The 20780-nt window shown below is 45.2% G+C and overlaps 1 protein-coding gene across 1 annotated transcript in view; it reads right to left on the minus strand.

Annotated features, from left to right (window-relative positions):
• Positions 1-20780, minus strand: part of ADAMTS9 (ADAM metallopeptidase with thrombospondin type 1 motif 9) — a 366656-nt gene that overhangs the window by 21733 nt on the left and 324143 nt on the right. Inside the window, 1 exon segment of the mRNA XM_029601029.1 lies at positions 12007-12111. Within this exon segment, the coding sequence (XP_029456889.1) occupies positions 12007-12111 (105 nt within the window).

Consider the following 20780-nt stretch of genomic DNA (forward strand, 5'->3'; position numbering starts at 1 on the left):
ACAAGATAGTGCACAGGAGAAAGCAGAAGCCCTGGGCCCGGATTGTGGTAGGATGTTACTGTGTTCTTAAAATAAAGCCAAATCTAAACTTAAAGATCATGGAGAGTGGGAGGTTATGGGTTGGGATAGGGGGAAGGAGGAGGGCCCTAAAGACAAATAGATTTGAAAACATATAGACAGTACCCAAGGGAAGGGGAGAGATTGGCATAGATAGGTTATCCATTTTCCCCATTTTTTAATATTGGCATCTCTGTTTATCCCATGCTTTCTTGAATTCAGATACTGTCCTTGTCTCCAACGCCACAGGGAGGCTTTTCCATGCATCCACCACCCTCTCTGTAAAGAAATATTTCCTTAGATTACCCCCTTTTCATCCTCATCCATGACCCCCTTGTTCTACAGCCTCCTTTCCTTTGAAAGAGGCTTCACCTCCTGTGCATGGAAACCATGGAATTATTTAGAGGTCTCAATCATATCTCCCCTACCCCGCCTTTCCTGTAGGATATACGTTTAGATCTTTAAGTCTGTCCCCATATATTTGGTGTCTTGGAGTGTTCCTGCCACTGTTGGTGCTGCCTTGCTCCTCTGTTGGTGCCTTGGGATGTTTCTGCTACTGTTGATACTGCTTTCCTTTCTCATGTACCTTGGAGTGCTCTAGCCATTGCCACGCCCACTTTGCCCCGCCTCTTGGTGTCTTGGAGTGCTGCTCCCTCTGCTGCCGACGCCTGCCTGAAAGTTTCATTCAACTTGGACAGAAAACCCAAATGTTAGAGTCCAAATAGGATGCATTGTTTCCCCCATTTATTTTAATGGAACCAAATGAAACAAAAATAACAAAATAAACGAATGAATTTGGGAAGCAAAAGGAATGAAAAAACATAAAAAATGGCAACCAAACTGAAATCATTTGTTTTGTACCAAATGGTGCCTTCCTCGGTCTGGGTCTGGTCAGTACCATTTTATGCAGAAGAAATTAACAATGGTGCTGGCCATTGGTAAATATACCTTAGGTGGGGCAGGCTCCTGCACTGTGAAGAATAAACAAATTATGGTAAGAGGGTTTTGGGAGAGGGTTGGGAGGATCAGGAGCGATTTTCTTTTGTCAGCAGCAAAATTTTAAAATGAAACAAACAAAAAAAACAATACATTGTTTTTCATTTCATTTGAAAAATGAAAGAAAACGGGAAATTTTGTTAATTTCCCATTGTGTTTGAAATGAATGCACATCTCTAGTTCATAATTCAGCTCGATAAAGCCAATCAGGTTTTAATTCCATTCCGCTAAACTACCATTTCACCCTCAGGTAATTTCTCCATCTCTTTAGCATGGCCAGGGGTTAGTAAAGGAAGATCTCAGGATGTGTATATTCTTTGAAGAGCAGACACCAGCTGCAGAAGGGGGTCACATTCATGATCGATAACAGCAGTGCCCTCCCTTTAATCAGCAGTAATTTTATGGCTAAGAACTCCCAAATGATAGGGAAATAATATCTGGCATAGAAGTATTTTTATGATGGAGATGATGGGCAGTGATAGATCTAACAGTATTTCTATTGTCCTCAATAGAAACTCAGATCAGCAAACAAGCTGCGATTTGTGACCTAACTGAAAGTGTTTTTGTCTAGCTGCTGAGAGTTAAACGCCCTTCCTCAGGTCAGTACATCCAAAATGATCAGCTTCTGCTCTTCTGAGATCTGTCCTAAGCACTTAGGTCACCACTTGAATATTGAAGAATTTGCAGTGAAATCCATGCAGGTTACTTACAATGAGATCAATATTCAGCAGCACGGTACATGGACAATTTAGTTGGCTGAAGGTAGCCGGACAACTTGTCCGGGTTATTCAGTGGAGAACTGCCAAAGAGATGCTCTACTGAATAAAGCCGGATAGAGTCCTATCTTATCCAGCTAACTTTAGGATTGCTCTTTGATGTGGAATGAGCCGGATAAGTTATCCCGCTAATTCTGAATACCGGAGTTAGCTAAACACCGGAGTTAGCTGGATAAATTATCTGGCTAACTTAAATTGACTCCAGAACACTTCCAACTTATCTGGCTTTCTTTTAACCAGCTAAATAGTTAGCTGGATAAGTCAGAGATGGTTACAGTGGCGGGAAATTTAAAACCCACAGTTTGAACAGCTAAATCCCTAATTTAACCAGACAAATCATCTAAATATTGACCCTAGTTTCTGCAAAATATGCCTTCATGCCTAAACATCTAGTAGCATATAGAATAAAAGCAATGAAATCCCCACCCTAGGTATGAAAGCTCAGCTTTAAAAGGATTCTAGTCTGTACTGTCCAGGATCAAAGGTTTGCTATGCTACTCTGTTCCTGCTCCCTGGAGCTTACAGTTTAGACAAGATAAACATACACAACAAAAAAAGAGCCTGTGGGAAGTGCATTTATTGTAGAGAACTGGTTAGGATTTAAAAGCAGTTTTTAGATTGGATATGGACAGAGTGAGGATAATGCAACAGATCAGGAAGTCTATTCCAGCACAGCAAGGCAGAAAGCGCAGAGTTGGGAGTTGGCGGTGGAGGAGAAGAGCACAGATAAAAGCAACTTGCCTGATGAATATAATTTATGGGGAAGGGTGTAAGGTAAGAGAAGATAAGATAATGGTTAGAGCAATAGGATGAAACTCATGGAGAGGGCTAAAGGACTAGGTGAACTAGGCGGCTGTGGCTGCCTGGAGTGCCACAGTTTTGGGGATGGCATCAGGACGAGGCTGGAATTGGGCAGTTCATCTGCCAGTTCAGAACGCCTACATTGCGCTGTGACCCAAACAAGAAAGGCAGTGATGCCAGTAAAATGACAGGGCACCTATCTCTGGCCCCCCCCCCCCTTCCTGGAGTCATGCTGCATCTCTGCCCTGCAGCTGGAACCTGACCCTCCAGACCAAAGGGAGCATCCTCTTTTATGCTTACATGCAGGAGACAGGCAGCAGAAGAGCATGTGAGGCGTGTGCATGCGGCAGGAGATCACTCGAGCAATGAGCAAGGCGGCGCAGACAGGGTCAGTGCAAGGTTAGAAGGCGCCCTAGGTGAACCTTCTGCCTTGCGCCCGCCCCTCCCCCAGTCACGCCCGCCTCCCCCCATCACGCTGCCCCCCCCCCCCCCCCCGGGCTTGGACCCGACTCCTACCTCATTTGTGTCCACCATGTGTGTGCTTCTCTGGGCCACGAGCAGGATGGGCACTGTTCTTGGCCCGCCGAATCTCTACTCTTTGCTGTGAGCGGGATAGGCTCCGCTCGCGGCCCCACGTGGCTGCTCTTCGGCGCCCCCGAATGGTTGGCACCGGAGGCGACCACCTAGTTCGCCTAATAGGTCGCGCTGGCCCTGAGCGCAGGGAGGACGTTTTTCTTCGAGTCACTGCCGGTCACTGCTGTTTTATGACCTGCTGCACTCCAGAACCGCAGAAACCAGCCCCAGGTGAGAGGGAGAACTGCTTTGCCTGAAGTACCCCCCTAGTAGGAGGGAGGGGGATCCAAGATGGATGAATGCTGCTGAGACTATGAGGGGAAAGAAAGCAGAGGATACTGCTATGGGGAGGCAAGAGGGGGTGAGGCTGAGAGACAGAGAGAGGTTGGGAAGGTGTGTGTGTGTGTGAGTGTGTGTGAGTGTGTGTGAGTGTGTGTGTGTATGTGTGTGTATGTGTGTGTATGTGTGTATGTTTGTGTGTATGTTCGGGGAAGGGTGCATGGCTGGAGGTTCTTGCACTGGCCATGCCAGGGCCATTTGATAAACTAGACAGTGGACTATTGCATCAATATTTATTGGGGTTGGGGCAAACCCACCCTCTCCAGAAACCTCCAGGTGCCACCTACCCCCTTTTTGTCATAGCACCATCAGAGGAGAATGGATGCTGGGTAGGTGTGGGGAATGGAAGGGGAGAGAGAGAGAGAGAGAGAGAGGAACTGGGTGGTGGGGGAGTTGTGGAGGGAAGTTGGGGTAGAGTCAAAGAGAGGATGCTGTTTAGGTAGAGAGTGGGGAAAGAGGATCCTGGGCACTTCCTAATGGAGCAAAGATTGAGGTGATGCTGGTGTGCTGAGCAGAGAGTGAAGGGGAGAAAGAGGAGAATTCTGGGGGGGGGGGGGGGAGAAGAAAAAAAGAGGAAAGATGCTGGGTGGGGGAATAAAGAGAAGGGTTGCTGGGCCCTGTGAATGAAGGGCACAGTGAGGGGTGCTGGACTTGGCAGAGGGTGAACGGAAAGTGAGGAGTGGATGGTGAGTGGGACGAGAACAGTGGCGTAGCCAGAATTGATTTTTTGGGTGGGCACAAGGTTAACATGGGTGGGCTGTAGGCATGCAGGTCTACTAGTTGTTTTTTTTTACTGATAAATAATGCCATATACTGCACCCTAGAATGGCTTTCTAAGTAATTTGCAACAGCCATTATGCATCATGTATGAAACTTTAAAATAATTTACTTCAATTATTTCTAGCACTTACCAGCATTAAAAATTCCTTATTAATCAGAATTTATTTTATATTTATTGCAGTTTATAAATGCACAAGTATAGAAAACAATCAGATCCAATCATATAATAAAACAAAAATTAATGTATTCTTTCTTGAACCATCTTTGCAGAAAACCAGAAATCTTCATAAATACAATAAAATATAATTAATCATCAGAACAGGTGCAGCACAGAGCTAGGGCAATTCACATTACAACTAACATGAAAACAAAATTCAAATTCTGGTGTCACCTCAGCAAAAAATAACCCTCCACTGCTATTTTGTGAAGTAACACAAACTCTTGCAAAGAAAGAGGCATCTAGAACCTTGCCATACAGTCACAGCACTGACTCTCAGGATTCAAATAGCAGCAACCTTATGAAAAAGCAGCAATGCAAATACTACATCAGGCCCTAGAACATTAATACATCACCTACGGGAATAACAGAACAAGCTGGACTACTACTACAGAGAAACTACACACTAGCAGAAATACTGCATTTCTGTCACACACAGGCAAAACTGAGACCAATCCTTACCTAATATAGAAATAAGAGACTATAAATTAGAAACAGAAACATGCAGATAAAACCAAAATAGAAAGCCTGAGAAACTAAAATTTCTGAACAGTGGAATACTTAAGAAAGAGCAAAATACAAAAATATAAGAAATACACATTCCCAAAGATGACATATTTAAATTGCTCATAATAATAAGGCTAAAGCACAACAGATTATCAACAAAACAAATTACAGTGAATTACGTTTTTTTGTATCATTAAGTAGACCTCATACATTGGCGTAGATGTGAATGCTATTCAGCATAACATTTTACACCAGTAGTATAATCATGGGTCAGAAATGAATTTTATATGCTTACGGGTGGATTTTAAAAGCCCTGCTCGCGTAAATCCGCCTGGATTTACACGAGCAGGGCCTTGCGCGCCGGCGCACCTATTTTCCATGGGACGTGCGTAGGTCCCGGGGTTTTTGGAAGGGTGCGTGTCGGGGGCGGGGCCGAACGACGCGGCATTTTGGGGGCGGGGCGAGGCGTTTTGGGGGCGGGACCGGGGCATGGCGCCGGCCTGGGGCATTCCGGGGGCGTGGCCGTGCCCTCTGGAACCGCCCCCGGGTCGGGTCTCGGCATGCCAGCAGCCCGCTGGCGCGCGTGGATTTACGTCTCCCTCCGGGAGGCGTAAATCCGTGGATAAAGGTAAGGGGGGGTTTAGATAGGGCCGGGGGTGTGGGTTAGGTAGGGGAAGGGAGGGGAAGGTGAGGGGAGGGCGAAAGAAAGTTCCCTCCGAGGCCGCTCCGATTTCAGAGCAGCCTCGGAGGGAACAGAGACAGGCTGTGCGGCTCGGCGCGCGCCGGCTGCCCAAAATCGGCAGCCTTGCGCGCGCCGATCCTGCTGCGCAAACAAAAGTACGCAAACGCAATTTTTTAAAAATCTACCCCTTAGTGAGTCCAAAGTGAAAAACATTCAAAGTTGATGTAGCATGACATTTCTCATTGTATTCATTGTTGCAGAATTTCTTAATGCATCATAGTAATGACAACATTCAATTTCTTAAGATAATGTAGGAATGTGAGGAAACGCATTACTTCCATGTTGGTGAAAATGCCACGAAAATCATCTCACATACATTCGGCTCCTTGATGAAGGCAGATGCCGAAACACGGTCCGTGTCGGGCTAGTACACCTCGAGCCTTGTAACATCTTTAACTCTCAGGCGTTTCTTCACATGCAAAAAAAGCTAAGTAGCTACATTATCTTAAGAAATTGAATGTTGTCAATACTATGATGAGTTAAGAAATTCTGCAACAATGAATACAATGGGAAATGTCATGCTACATCAACTTTGAATTCTTTTCACTTTGGACTCACTAAGCATATAAAATTCTTTTCTGACCCATGATTATACTACTGATGTAAAACGTTATGCAGAATGGCATTCATATCTACGCCTAAGTATGAGGTCTACTTAATGATACAAACATAATTCACGGTGATTTGTGGTATTTTAGCCTTCTTATTATTACGATTTTATACATGGCTACTACCTGTCCATAAATTTTGAGAGAGCGGTTGTGTTGCTTATATTTAAATTGCTAACATCTCAAAATAATTTTTTTTTACCTTTGTTGTTTTTTTCTAATCAGTTGGTCCTGGTCTCTTTTTCCCATTTTTTCCCTTGTCACTCATTTCCTAATTCCTTTTCAGTGTCTTTCTTCTATTACTGTCTTCTTCCCTTCCACACACACACACACACACACACACACGCTTTCTCTCACAGACTCCCCCTCACACACTCACGCTCTCACTCTCATATGCTCTCCCCCCCACACACACAAGCTCACATTCTCTGCAGACACACATACAAGCTCTAACTTTCTCACTCCTCCCCAGGCTTATATTCTTATGCACACACAGACGCACATCCAGGCACCCAATCTCACCCACAGACATAAACCCAGACTCCCATTCTCATCCATAAACCCATGCTCCCAGTCTCACCCACAGATACACACATTTAAAGTCCCATTCTCACCAATACATACACACATTTAAGGTCCCATTCTCACCCACATATTTAAGCCTCCATTCTCACCCACCGACACACAAACCCAGACTCCCATTCTCACCCACACACAAACCCAGGCTCCCATTCTCACCCATATATATACACACATTCAAGCTCCCATTCTCACCCATACACAAACCCAGACTCCCATTCTCACCCAAGCATACACACATTCAAGCTCCCATTCACCCACATATTCAAGCTTCCATTCTCACCCACACACACACCCAGACTCCCATTCTCATCCACACATACACATTTCAAGCACGTGCACAGCTTCCGCTTCCTCCCCCCAAAGCAGGAAGATCGGCTGGCCTTTCCTGCTGCCACCGGCCTCCTGCTATCTTCGGGGTCGGGCCGTACGGCCTGCCGATCTTCCTGCTTGGGGGGGGGGGTAGAGGGGGAGGAAGCGGAAGTTGTGCGCTGCGCATCCGCCCCCCCCCCCCCAAACAGGAAGTTCAACGGGCCGTATGGCCCGAAGATAGCAGGAGGCCAGTGGCAGCAGGAGAGGCCAGCTGATCTTCCTGCTTTGGGGGGAGGAAGTGGAAGCTGTGCGCAGCGCTTCCGCTCCCCCCTCTCCAAACAGGAAGATTGGTTGGCCATACGGCTGCAGTAGCACTTTCCCATGTGTGCAGTGATGGCGCGCTAGGCGTGGGTTCTCTTGTTCGCTGTCGCAGGGATGGGATCCCGCGACAGCCTTGCAGTTCCAGTGCCAGTTGGGTGGGCCTGGGTCTAAGTTGGGTGGGCAGCTGCCCACCCACCCACCCGTCGCTACGCCACTGGACGAGAAAGGGAGATCCTGTGCCAAAGCTTCTGCTGATAGGTAGGTGTGTAAGCGGGGCGGGCACAAGATTGAAGGCTCACCTAGCTTGCCTAATACCTTGCAGTGGCCTGTCTGCCCCTTGTCTCCCCTTCCATCTGAACACATGGTTTGGACTGTCGGAGCAACCTTGTGCAGGGCAGTGGAACTATGGAGGCAACAATGAACAGTTTGCCTCCCTGCGAATTCAATGCATGAACGAACAGTGCCAGACTCACTGCTAAACATTCCCATTACATCTGCATCCAGGTAGACAAACTATCTATCTATATGTTATACATAAAAGGGAAACTGGTTCAAAAGAGCAAGTTACAATTCATTTCCTTTTTCTTATGAACGAGCGTCACATTCTGCTTAAGTTGACTACTTAATGCAAATTAGATTCCCACAAGGCTGCAGTAACATCGGTGAGCACAAAATAACCAGCTGGCTTCCACACCGCAGCTCTCATCAATCTTGGCTATCTCTGGTTTAATGATTTCACAGACTAAAATCCAGCAGAAGCAAAATTTCCCTTTCACTGTGTTTGTGCTGTTTTTTCGGTTTTGTTTTTTTAGCCAGAATACAAATTCCACAGGAAAAAATAACTGGATGCGAAGAATGTGATTAAGAAAGAGAATGCATTTTTTCTAATTACAAACAAAACAACTTAAAAAATGTATAAAGGTAAAAAAAAAAAAAAAGTCTATTTTAAGAAAGCCCATGTATTTGTACACATGTAATAAATATCCACCCAAAAGGGGAAAGAATGAAAATGTAAGTGTATGGAAATACATATAAATGCATAAAAGGCTTAGACCTTAGAGCTCTGGCTACAGATAGCAACAAACAGCTTGATGGCAGATAAAGAACATAGTGTCCATCCGGTCTGCCCAGCCACATCTCCGGATGGACTGTATAATCTCTTTCTAGCCCTCACAGATCCCTTGTGCTTGTTCCATGCGTCACCACCCTCTCCATAGGAAATATTTACTTAGTCTACCACGCCCTTTCACACTTATCCCAGAGCCTCCTTTCTTCTCCCTGTGCACCCAAGCATGCTTCTGGCTTTTCCCCTCACCTTCCAGTTTGACCATCAGATATGATCACGCCCAGATCCTGCTCTTGTTTTGTGCACAGAAGAATTTCACTGCCTATACTATACCACTCCCTTGGGTTTCTGCAACTCAAATGCATAGTCCTGCATTTTTTTTTAGCATTAAATCTTAGCTGCCAAACTCTAGGCCATTCCTCAGGCTTCACCAGATCACTCCTCATGTTTTTCACACTTTCTAGGATGTCTCCCTTAAAGGAAAAGCTTTCTGAATAGTAGGGATGTGGCGCCCAAAACTGTTTGGTTCATTTTTTTCATTTCAGGGGCAGAGTTTTTGTTTCTTCGGTTCATTTAATTTTTTTTTTTTTTGGGGGGGGGGGGGGTTTGGCTGATTTTCTGAAAGGAAAATATAATTGAAAAACAATCCCCCCAAAACAAAAAATCCCCAAACTGATTCTCTCCAATCAATTCCACCCTTCTAACATATCCACAAGACTTGGCCAGCCTCATAAAAGAAATTTTGTTGTCTGATCCTACCCAGCTGGGCTAAGCTGGGTTCTACGTGGGCCCCCTCCCATCCTCCCAAAAAAGTTGCCCAGGGCCAGGGATCCCTTCCATGAAGTCCAGATCCCCACTCTGTCTTCCTGTAGATTTTTAAAAAATGGAGCCGGCTGTACCTGAGACAGGTGCTGAAGTGACATCACTTTGGCAGTGATGTCCAGGCTGCTGGCTTCATTTTTTAAACCTTAGGATATCAGGGCAGGAGCAAGTGGGGATTGATCATTTCCTTTTCAGGGGCTGGAGAAGTCACCGGCCAATGTTTATGGGGGTTGGAGGAGGTTGGGAAGGCCCTAGCTGGACCCCAAGATTTCTTTTAAGAGGCATTATGTGGTCAGAGGGGCCTGAGGAGGCCCTGCCAGGTAGACTTGGGCCTTGTGGATGACTTGGAGGGCCTTGAGGAGGCTCTGGCTTTTTTTCTGCAAAAAAACAAATAAACGCAAATACTGAAAATTTGGGGGTATTTTTGTGATGCAATTTTCAATTCCTTCCATCCGGAAGGAATTGAAAATGGCTTCATTCATCCTGTTTAATGAACTGTTCTAAACAAATGCACAACTTACTCAATATTCCTTCTACAATATTGCTGATGAAAATTTTGAATAGAACCGAACCGAGGACTGATCCCTATGGTACCCTACTGGCACCTCCCCTTGCAATGAACTCCATTTATATTATCCTTTGTTCTAACCCAATCAGTCATTTTAGAGTCCATACCTAGGGCACTCAGGCCTGGATTTATCAAAATGCACTAAATATTGCATGTGATAGGAAAGGGGGTGTGTTTTATGTAATAGGCAGTTTATGCTAATATCTATGTGAAGTGCTATCTTAGCACAAATTGCAATAAGTGCCAGAATTGATGTATGACCATGTTTAGTAGTATTTCCTACCTACAACCACTGGGGGGTACCATGTTTAAGAGGAGAGAAAGAGAGAGAGAGAAAGAGAAGGAGACTAGCCATAATGCCTGCCTGCTAGATAGGTATTTATATCTCTATGGGAGGCCCACCTAGTAACTCGAGGTGAGGTTTAGGTATTAGTGTAGGGTTAGGGGCCACTTTGACATTCAAAGTGAGACGTACAAACAGAACAGTGTTCTCTTGTGAAGATTTGATGACCTTCGGAGTGAGGAAACTCACCCAAAGATGAGATTTGTGCAATGTTCTCTCAACCTAGCTTGATGTACTCTCTACCTGGGTAACATCAAGTTGAGAGATCACGGTCTTGTCTGAAGACTTTCCTGAATAAAATCTCCAATATATCAAAGCCTTTCCATTAGCATCTGTGTTCCTTTTCAGTGTTTTCACTTCTAGTAGTGTTGTGCCTCCACAATGTATTTCTATGTTTCTTATTATGCTGCACCTGGTGTCATCTTGTGATATTGCACAGCTTAGATTCTCTGCAGGGTGTAGAGTTCCTTTTCCTGATTGGTTATTGTTTGAATTTTTCTGAACTTCTTATTCCCTATTCCTGTTTTGCTCTGTCTCTCTGTCTATGCCTTTCATCTCTTTCTATTAGTCCCCTGACCCAATAATGCATGGGATAATGTACCTTTCTGCAGACTTTCAGCAGTAAGAAGGCTCTTGGCAGGCTAACAGCTCATCTACTTTTGGGCTCTGAGAAGCAGCATCTTTTCTCCTCTTATTTACTATTAATCCTCAGTTACTGTCAACTTTCAGAGAAAACTTATGACAGATGAATCAGTTTCTCCTATCTGTGCAGCTAGTCTTGGGACCTTCTCGTCCACTGGGAGTGTTGAATTGTTCTTCATTCAAATAAATGTTTTTAGTAACCAAGAACTGAGTTTATCTGGTATCTGCAGCTGGGGAAGATGTTTAACTGTCTAGGAGCTCAAGCTAGCCATTAAGCATGGAGGGAAGCCCAAGTAGAATTTACTATAGTCCTTGAGACAGAAAACATGCTCATTCCCTACCACCATCATTCTGTATTATATCTCTGCTAAGCCAGAGTACTGGTCCCTGCCGCATCCCTTTAATCTCTTAAGAATGCTTTTCACCACTCCTGTGTAGCAGGCTACTAAAGCTCCTTGCTTTTTGCTGATGATGCCAGAGGTTCTGGGTGGACTGTAGAGGGAGGCTAGGGCAGCTGGTCTGGTTTTCGGGATAGCCACAATTACTATGCCCGAGATAATAGATTTGTTTACACTGGCTCGCCACTGTATGCAAATCTATCTCATACATAGGTAGGCACGGTGTTTATCCTGACAACCAGAACACGGTTGGGGTTGGGGGTTGGGTGGGCCTCCAGGACAGGGTTGGGAACCACTGGACGAGGGGGACCTGTGGGTTTGAGCTGGACTGTCCCTGCCTTGATACACTGGGAGCTGCAGCATCAGAAGATGAATGAGGAGCATCAACAGGCTTGCATCTTTCCATGTGTGTTTGCCACCCTTTCTCGTTCATTTTCATTCTTTGGGTGGTGGTCCCTGCTCTGAGGACATTATGCTACACAGATGTTTGTGGTCTGGAGTAAACAAAAAAAGAAATAACTTGGTACCGTCTTCGGAGTTGATTAAATAATTCTCTTACAGGTGATTTTTTTATTTCAGCCACTGCGTAATTTCCTTGAGATATCCACTTCGTTGTTTCTGATAAAGAGAGGCCAGTCCCATGGAGGTTGATGCTAAAGCGACCCTGAAAAAAATGCAATATAAGATTTTTCAGTTCAAGTACTAAACACATGATTCTGCCTGTGGCTTATAAGAGAATCCTGCTGGAACAAACACCTTCTAAAACTCCCAATAGCTGAGAACCCAAATAAGAAGAAAGTGAGACACACAGGTAATATGATAATGAATCAGTTCCAAATATAATCTAGTGGCAGGTCACAAAGCAGGTGTCCATGGATACCAGAGACTGGTTCTCAAAAGAAGTGTGTATCTTCAGGTGGGACCTCAGATTGGAGAGAAGAAGGGACTGGCTGGGGAGAGCAGATCCAGGAGGGAGATTTTAGACCAGCCCTAGATTTCTGACAACCCCCATCCTGATTTCAAATGAGTAGCATCACAGACTACAAATACCACAATGCATAGGGATGTATGTTCAAATCTAGTACTGGTCAAAAATATCCCTCCTGGCAGTGACGGATTTAGGATTTGCTGCTGCTAGGTACTGCAGTTGCTGTTGGCCCGCAGAAGGTCTAAGGCATCACTTTATTTGCTCTGATCTGTCTGCTCCAGGCTCCCCTCATGTCTTTGAATGATTGGAGAAGGGATAAGTTAGGGAACAGAGTGGCTTTTCTTTGCTCCCTGTGGTATGCTCTGGCCTTATCCCTCTCTTCCTGTTCCCTGCACAGGACAGTAGGGGAAGGGGCTGGAATAGGGAGTAGAGCAGTTTTTCTTCTCTTCTAGCCTCACCCCTTCCCAACTGTTCTCTGCACTGGTAGGGGTAGGGCCGGAGCAGAAAGCAGAAGGCTGTTCTCTGCTGAGTGAGAGGCAACAAATCTTCAGCTGGCCCGCTGCCCCCACCTCCAGATTTTTGCCACCCTAGACAAAGGCCTAGTATGCCTATTGGCAGATCCAGGCCTGCCTTCTGGATGTAGGTATTTGGGCAGCACTGGGTTAGTTTGTTCCAGAGTCAGGAGACAAGACAGGGCTGTCTTCATGTTGGAACAGGGCCTGGTGTGGTAATGAAACGTAGTCCTTGCTTTTCCTGACAACCTGCTGCCACCCTGCTTTCCTAGTAGCTGGGCCTATAAATATTCCCAGCAGCTTTCCCTGTTTTGGGAGCGAGCTAGCATAGGGAAGGGGGTGGAACCGGTATACGCAACCCAGCTCTATGCTTCTGCAGCTGGCCCACGCTACAGGGCCATCTTCAGGCCTGTGCAGTTTCACAGTTGTGGGGAATCTCTCCAGCCACAGGGTCTGGTGCAGTCTGCTAGGTGACCCAATTTATTTATTTATTTATTTAAAAGTATTTATATACCACTTTATAAAATCGGTTTTGTCAAAGTGGTTTTCCCAGAAGGAGACTATAAACCAGTCCTGGTTTTGGAATATGCACTGTCTGTAGTTCTCTGCTTCTAACATTTGAGATCAGCGCTGCCGATTCCAGAATGCATTGGGATGGGACTCTCAGAAATTCCCAGGGAGAAGCTAGGTCACCTGGCAGCTATGCTATTCCATTTTTTACACTTTCCTAAAGAAGGCCCTGGGACACAGAAAGTTAAAAGCGCACCGGATGATGCTAAGAATAAGCTGAGGCAACACAGAGGACTGGGGGAACGGGAGAGGGAGTGAGTTGTGCTGAATGCAAAGTGAAGGAGGGGTATGATGAGAAATGAGAGTTGAGATGTAGGCAGGGAGAGGAAAGAGGATTTACCAAGCACAGGGTGAGGAAAGGAAAAAAAGAGAAATGAGATCTTGGGAGGGGAAGAGGAATGCAGAGCCCAGTAACAGAGGAAAAGTTTAAATTTGGAAAAGAAATATGACAACTTACCATAAATAAAAAAATGCTTAAATACAACTGAACAAGTAAAGCCTATCTGTAGTTCTTGGTCTTTTAGGTATGCTCCTTACACACTAACAAGCAAACAAAAAAATGTTGCAGAATTTGCAGTCTCTTTGCTTTTGAATGGAGCTATGGCTTTCTCGCTTTTAACCTGTAGAGGGCACCACTGCACTTATTTCAAATTTGTAATGTATGCTTCCCTTGTAATTTAGAAACAACACCAAGTACATGTATTTAAGTCACTGTTGCTCTTCCATTGAAATCTGCCATGGCTCTAAAACCGTGACTATGAGCATTTTTGCTGTTTCTGTGTTTCTGTTGTATTCAGGGTCGCTGCCTTAAATGGGTCTACTTTGATAACTTGATTTAGTCATAGCTAATAATAGGGAATGGGGCGGGGGCCAGAGGCAAGGCAGAGGTTGGTTAGTATGGCCCACCCAAGCAAAAAGGTGGTCCATTATCCCTGGATCTAGTTCTCATTTTGCCCCATTATATGTTATGGACTTGCAGACCCAATTGGGCCGATGCAATAAGATGCGCATTAAAACGGGTGCTCGTATTGAGCACCTGTTTTCCTAATGCGTGCACAGCCACATCTCCTGGGCACCAATGCAATATGTGAATGAGGGGCTGAGTAAAAAAGGATGCGCTAGGGAAGAATTGTGCTTCCCTTGCGCTCAAATGCATTGGGCACCCACAATTTCAACAAGCATCCATTTTTATCCCGCTTCTGGCCGATTTTGCTGTGGTTGTTGGATGCCCATAGCTAAGTGCCCTTGCATGTACATTGCGCATCCAGAATTTTTTTTTTTTTAAATAGAGCCCAAATACCTTTATTTTTAAACACTGCAAGCAAGAAATTAGTGTCACAATGATTCTAACTAGGAAGAACCACAGGGTTAGATTTTGAAAGGGTTATACGCATAACCCCCGAAAACCTACCCCAAACCCCCCTGCGCGAGCCGCCGAGCCTATCTTGCATAGGCTCGGCGGCTCGCGCAAGCCCCAGGACGCGCGTAAGTCCTGGGGCTTTCCTGGGGGCGTGTCGGGGGCATGTCGGGGGGGGCGTGTCGCGGCGGCACGTCATCCGGGGCATTCTGGGGGGCATGGCTGTGGCCTCCGGACCAGCCCCCGGACTGGAACATGGCGCGGGCCGGCTGCCAGCTGCCGGCCCGCGCAAGTTATGCCTGCCTCGAGCAGGCGTAACTTCTGGAATAAAGGTGGGGGGGTTTACATAGGGCTGGGGGGGGTGGGTTAGGTAGGGGAAGGTGGGGGGAGGCAGAGGGGGGGGGAGGCGGAGGGAACAGAGGCCGGCTGCGCGGCTCGGCGCACGCAGGCTGCCGATTTTGCTCAGCCTTGCGCGCACCGATCCCGGATTTTAACAGATATGCGCGGCTACGCGTGTATCTATTAAAATCCCGCGTACTCTTGTTTGCGCCTGGTGTGCGAACAAAAGTATGCGTGTGCGTAATTTTGTAAAATCTACCCCACAGGGAACTGTATTTTTAAATTTCTCATGAGTCCTTGACTTGCGGATTGACTTAACACCACTTCCGGGCTGGAGTCAAATTTGCTGCATTAAAAAGTGTGCATTGGGCGTCCAGTGATTTTTTGCATTGGATGGTAATAGCTAATAGCCTCACCTACATGGAATTTACATGTGATGGGCGCTATCGGCTACGCATTTGTGTGGGCGCATGTTTTGGACATGCTAATCTCCTTATTGCATCGGGTGCTAGTCTAGCAAGTCCAAAACTCGCGTCTAACTTCACGTAAACCTATGAGCTAGGCTGGGAGCACTTTACTGCATCAGCCACAATGTGTCTAGGAAAGGCAGGACTTCGTCGATGGATGTAGTGGGGCAAAAGTAGTGCTGGATTAGCCTGTTAGGGCTGATCCGGGTCTGGTGGCAACCCTGGTTACATTAAACTAAGTCAAACAAAAACTTCAGAAAGTTTAGCAAGAACCTGTTTCCTGTTCCTAGCATGAAAATGCTGTTGCTGAAAAAAATCATTAACAGACATTACAACTTTTGGGGGCAAGGGAGGGAAGGGGGCAAAGAAGCAGCAGCATGACAGACTGGCACAACATCCTGGATGTAAGTGCCAACCAGACATGGGCCATGATTTCTCCCCTCCCTTGCTACCACCATTCCAATCATATCTTCCTCTCTCTAGCCATCATCCACTACGACTTCAGTTGGCGTCAACAACTGGTTCCACTTTTTGTCCCAACAAGTGGATTCAGCCCTTGTTTTGCCCCAAGGCAGGCACAGAAAAATAGCTCTCACTGCCATAAGAATAATGTGACTACAAGCTGATAGGTGCAATAGGGGCGTCGGGATTGGAGTAGCCTGTTGAAAAACAAAGTGGGAAAAGCATCCTTTTTTTTAAGCACATAGAGGATCCCAATGCATTTCGCAAGCAGATTTAGTGCTCTTGCACTATTCTGTTCTTCCCCCTTCTTTGGGGAGTTCCTTGTCACTGCTTGAGACTGGACAGGGTGTCCCCTTTACGTGTTATCTACATCTTCAACAAAAAAACATATAGTAATGGTGCCAGCTGGTAACCCTAACTTCATCTGATACCAGCGTCAGCTTTTTTCTCAAATTCTCTTTATTTACCAGGTTTTGGAAAGAAGAATGAAGAAATAAAAAGATAAATAGACCCGAAGAAGCTGATAAAAGTCAGGGAGGTAACAGAGTGAAATCACAGCAAAGATGCAAGCAGAAATACTGTTATATACAAATCCAACCTAATTATATTTTCCAGACATGCATATGGGTTACATAAGGACACCAGTGGCTACTTCAGACAAGCACAGCAGATAAAAATGAAGTCCAGACTTCCTTGTATTTTCTGGAGTCCAGTGTTTTCCTATATAGAACCAGTTCAGCCTTTGGTCATATAATAACAGTATTATTGCATTTCTGAGTAGGAAGAAGGGTAATTGCTTTACTTTAAAACCTCCCAGCCCACCCCACACAACATCACTTTACTTCAGGGGTGTAATACCACTCATTGCTCATTCCCCTTTTGTGCATTTACAGTTTTAAACTCTGAAATCAAGAAATTAACTTTTTCCATCTATAAAGGATAGGCTGTACACCACACCTTTAACCTGTATGGGACCACGCATTTAGCCTGGTCCACCTTAATCCCCATAGAGGGAAAGATCTCTTTGGCAGCATCCTGCTGGGCAGGATAAGAGGCAGAACCCAGCTGGGAACAGGAGGCCCTGTGTCTCCAGGAGAAGGCAGCTCATGAACCCTCTGTTAGAAGCTGAAGCTGTGAGTACACTGCTGAAGTTAAACAGTCTACATAATTGTTTGCTGTTATAATGAAGTGGAAATTAAAAGAGGCTGGAGTCAGATCCATTCACACACACACACATACACACACACACATACACACACACCTAGGGCAGGCAGACTCACATTTTCACACACACACCCAGGCAGGCGCCCTTGCTCTCTCTCACACACACCCACCCATGTAGGTTTATATGTTCTCTCTCAGACCACACACACATACATACACACACCCCAGGCAGGCTCCCCTGCTCTCATACAAATAACTCTGGCATGTTCCAGTACTCTCTCACACACACATACATAACCCAAGCAGACTCCAAAGCTCTCACACGCACACACACATATACACAACCCAGGCAGGCTTCCATTCTTTCTCTCTCTCACACACACACACAACCCAGGCAGGTTCCCATGCTTGCTCACACACACACACAAAACCCATCAGGCTCTCATGCTTGACCACACATAACACATACATATAACCCATGCAGGCTCCCATGGTTCCTTACACACAAATGTAATGCAGACAGGCTCCCATGCTTGTTTACACATGCGCACAATCCAGGCAGGCTCCCATGCTCATTCACACACACACACACACACACACACACACACACACAAAACCCAGTCAGGCTCCCATGCTTGCCACACACACACACACACACACACACACACATACAACCCAGGCAGGCTCCCATGGTTCCTCACACACAACCCAGACAAGCTTCCATGCTTACTCACATACACACACACACACACAACCCAAGCAGGCTCCCTTTTTTCACCAGCAGCCCCACTGGTTTCTGTCTTACTCCTCCACTGCTGCTGGTACCTCCTCGATGTTACCAAAGGAGCTCATTATGCTGCTTATCCTCTTGTGCTGGCCCTGCGGTATTCAAAACTCAAGGAGCAAGTACTTCCTTTATACTGATCTCAGGCATTGCGAAATCAGCATTAAGGGCCTTTTTCCAATATCGCATTGGTAACGCATTAGGGGGCGTTACCAATGCAAATGAGGCTTCTTTCGTGCAGTGGGGAAAAGAGCGCTCAAATATATTAGGGAAATATGTGCTTGATTTTCCTTCCCCAACTCATCTCCGATTCTCCTCTCTCCCCTACCCAGGGGGACAGCCTGCTTTCCCACAGGTGTATTTACCCACTCCAAAGGATTTGATTTTCACCCCGTGCATCCAGCATCTCCTTAGCTGCCCAGTTATATTTCTTTGAAAACTAATCTCCAAGCGGATGGCAAATTATCTTGAGGGACAAGATTTAAATATCACAGAGACGCTGTAGTCCTCCACAGACAGTGTGTCCCGTTGGCTGGGTCAGCCAATCTAGTTGCACCTAAGTACTGTGTCACTGTAGAGCAAGTGTGGGCAAACGTTTTTGTGCTGGGGCCACATTACAAGTTATCGACCCCAACTACGGCCAGTGGGGGAGGTCCCTCTTTAAGCTTCGGGGGGGGGGGGGGGGGATCCTCCTTGGAGTGCCTCGATGCAAAAACCAAATCCCCAAAACTTGCGGCAGGTATTTCAGTATCCAGCAGGCTTAAGCACCATCAGTTTAGCACCCAAGGAGCCCCTTCAATCATGGATTCCAGCCTCTAACAAAATCAGCAGTTCCTTCAACCCAAGAGGTACAAGGTGTATTCCTGGCTTGCAGGCTACCTCACCTCGATCACAAATGCAGAACATAGACAGACTCTCACCAAATAAGAACAAGGCCATAAAGTATAAAACAGAAAGATGCAGACAAAAAACTAAACTGAAAACCACTACAAGCCAGTGCAATAATGCAAAAATAGAAATATTACCATTTCTCATAAAACAAAATCAAGAAATATAAAATCCATCATGATATACTAATAAAAATATTTCAGAACAGATGCGGAGTAGAATATATAATAATTAAGAAGAATAAGGATAAAAAAGTTAAACATTTCCCAAAAGGGGAAGGGGGTGAATAACTGAGGGGGTGAGTAAGAGGGAAGGGAAGAAGTGAAAGAGTAGTGAGAAGAGAGGTTAGAAGGATTTGTGAGAGTGTGCATATGAAAAAGAGAGGAGAAAGTGTGTGTGTTCCCCCCCCCATCCCCCTTCCACTAATCCACTAAAATCTCAGGGTTACTGGAAATCATACTCCTTATTAGTTTTAATTAATGGGTGTTTGATATGTCTGCTGTTTTGAAATATTTAATTGATTTTTGGGAAATGTTTAACTTTTTTTAATCTTTATTGTTCTTAATTATTATATATTCTACTTCGCATCTGTTCTGAAATATTTTTATTAGTATATCATGATGGATTTTATATTTCTTGATTTTGTTTTATGAGAAATGGTGATATTTCTATTTTTGCATTATTGCACTGGCTTGTAGTGGTTTCCAGTTTAGTTTTTTGTCTGCATCTTTCTGTTTTATACTTTTATTTATTTATTTATTTTTAATTTTTATATACCGATGTTCCTGTAAAGAATACATATCGCACCGGTTTACAAGGAACTGAACAGTCGCCTCCAGGGCGGAAATACATTAAAACAGTCGCCTCAAGGCAGAATACATTAACACAAGTATACAGGAAAACTATTAAAGAGAACTTTCATAAACTCAATTAAATGTAACTGGGAATCATAAATCAGGAACATATGTACAGAGGTAGGTATATCGTCTGTCGCTTCACCAGATTTTAGCTCTCAGGGAAAGCTTCAGTGAATAGCCAAGTCTTTAGCTTCTTTTTGAATGTCGGAAGGCATGGTTCTTGGCGGAGGTCCGGTGGGAGCAGGTTCCAAAGATGGGGACCTGCAGTGGACAGAGCTTGTTTCCTCAATGAGGTTTTTGTTGGCTGGGTGTATATTATGGTCTTGTTCTTATTTGGTGAGATACTTTATGGTCTTGTTCTTATTTGGTGAGAGTCTGTCCATGTGCCTTACTTCCTTCTCAGGGAAGGGGATGATTTATTCTCCCTTTTGCTGGTGAATTTACATCTGGGTAGCTGCTTTCTACCTCAACCATTGTCATTTTCCTGCTGGATTCAGTGACTCGACGGGGAGGAGCCCAGATATTGCAAGATATGGCACTTCGCAGTAATGGCAACGGATTCCCTCTAATAGGCATTTCCTCCCAAGCTTCAGGTAAAGATTTTCTCCCATGTAGGGAAAGTGCATTTCTAATACTTGCTGTGAATGTTTTGCTTTGTTACCATTCCACACAAGTTAGTGTCACATTTGGGTTGTACCCTGACCTAAGGAATGGATGGTTCCATCCATTCCTCATCTTAAACATCATATACACATTCAATCACTAGAGACACATTGTCCCTGTGGCTGATTTATTCTAAAGTTATCTAGTACAACTTACCCTAACTATGTCTGCATGCATCCTGGGTTGGAATCTTGCATAATAGCCTCCATACCCAAGATGGGGGTTGTGCAGGGATTTTCACTTTCTTCCTTCAGTGGAGGCCAATAAGTGTAAAGCTGAAAGTTATGAGGGTTCATTGGCTGACAAAATGTTCCTTGTTCCTATAGATATTAATTCCATCTT

The sequence above is a fragment of the Rhinatrema bivittatum genome, chromosome 4, assembly GCF_901001135.1.
Source record: "Rhinatrema bivittatum chromosome 4, aRhiBiv1.1, whole genome shotgun sequence".
Classification (NCBI taxonomy): domain Eukaryota; kingdom Metazoa; phylum Chordata; class Amphibia; order Gymnophiona; family Rhinatrematidae; genus Rhinatrema; species Rhinatrema bivittatum.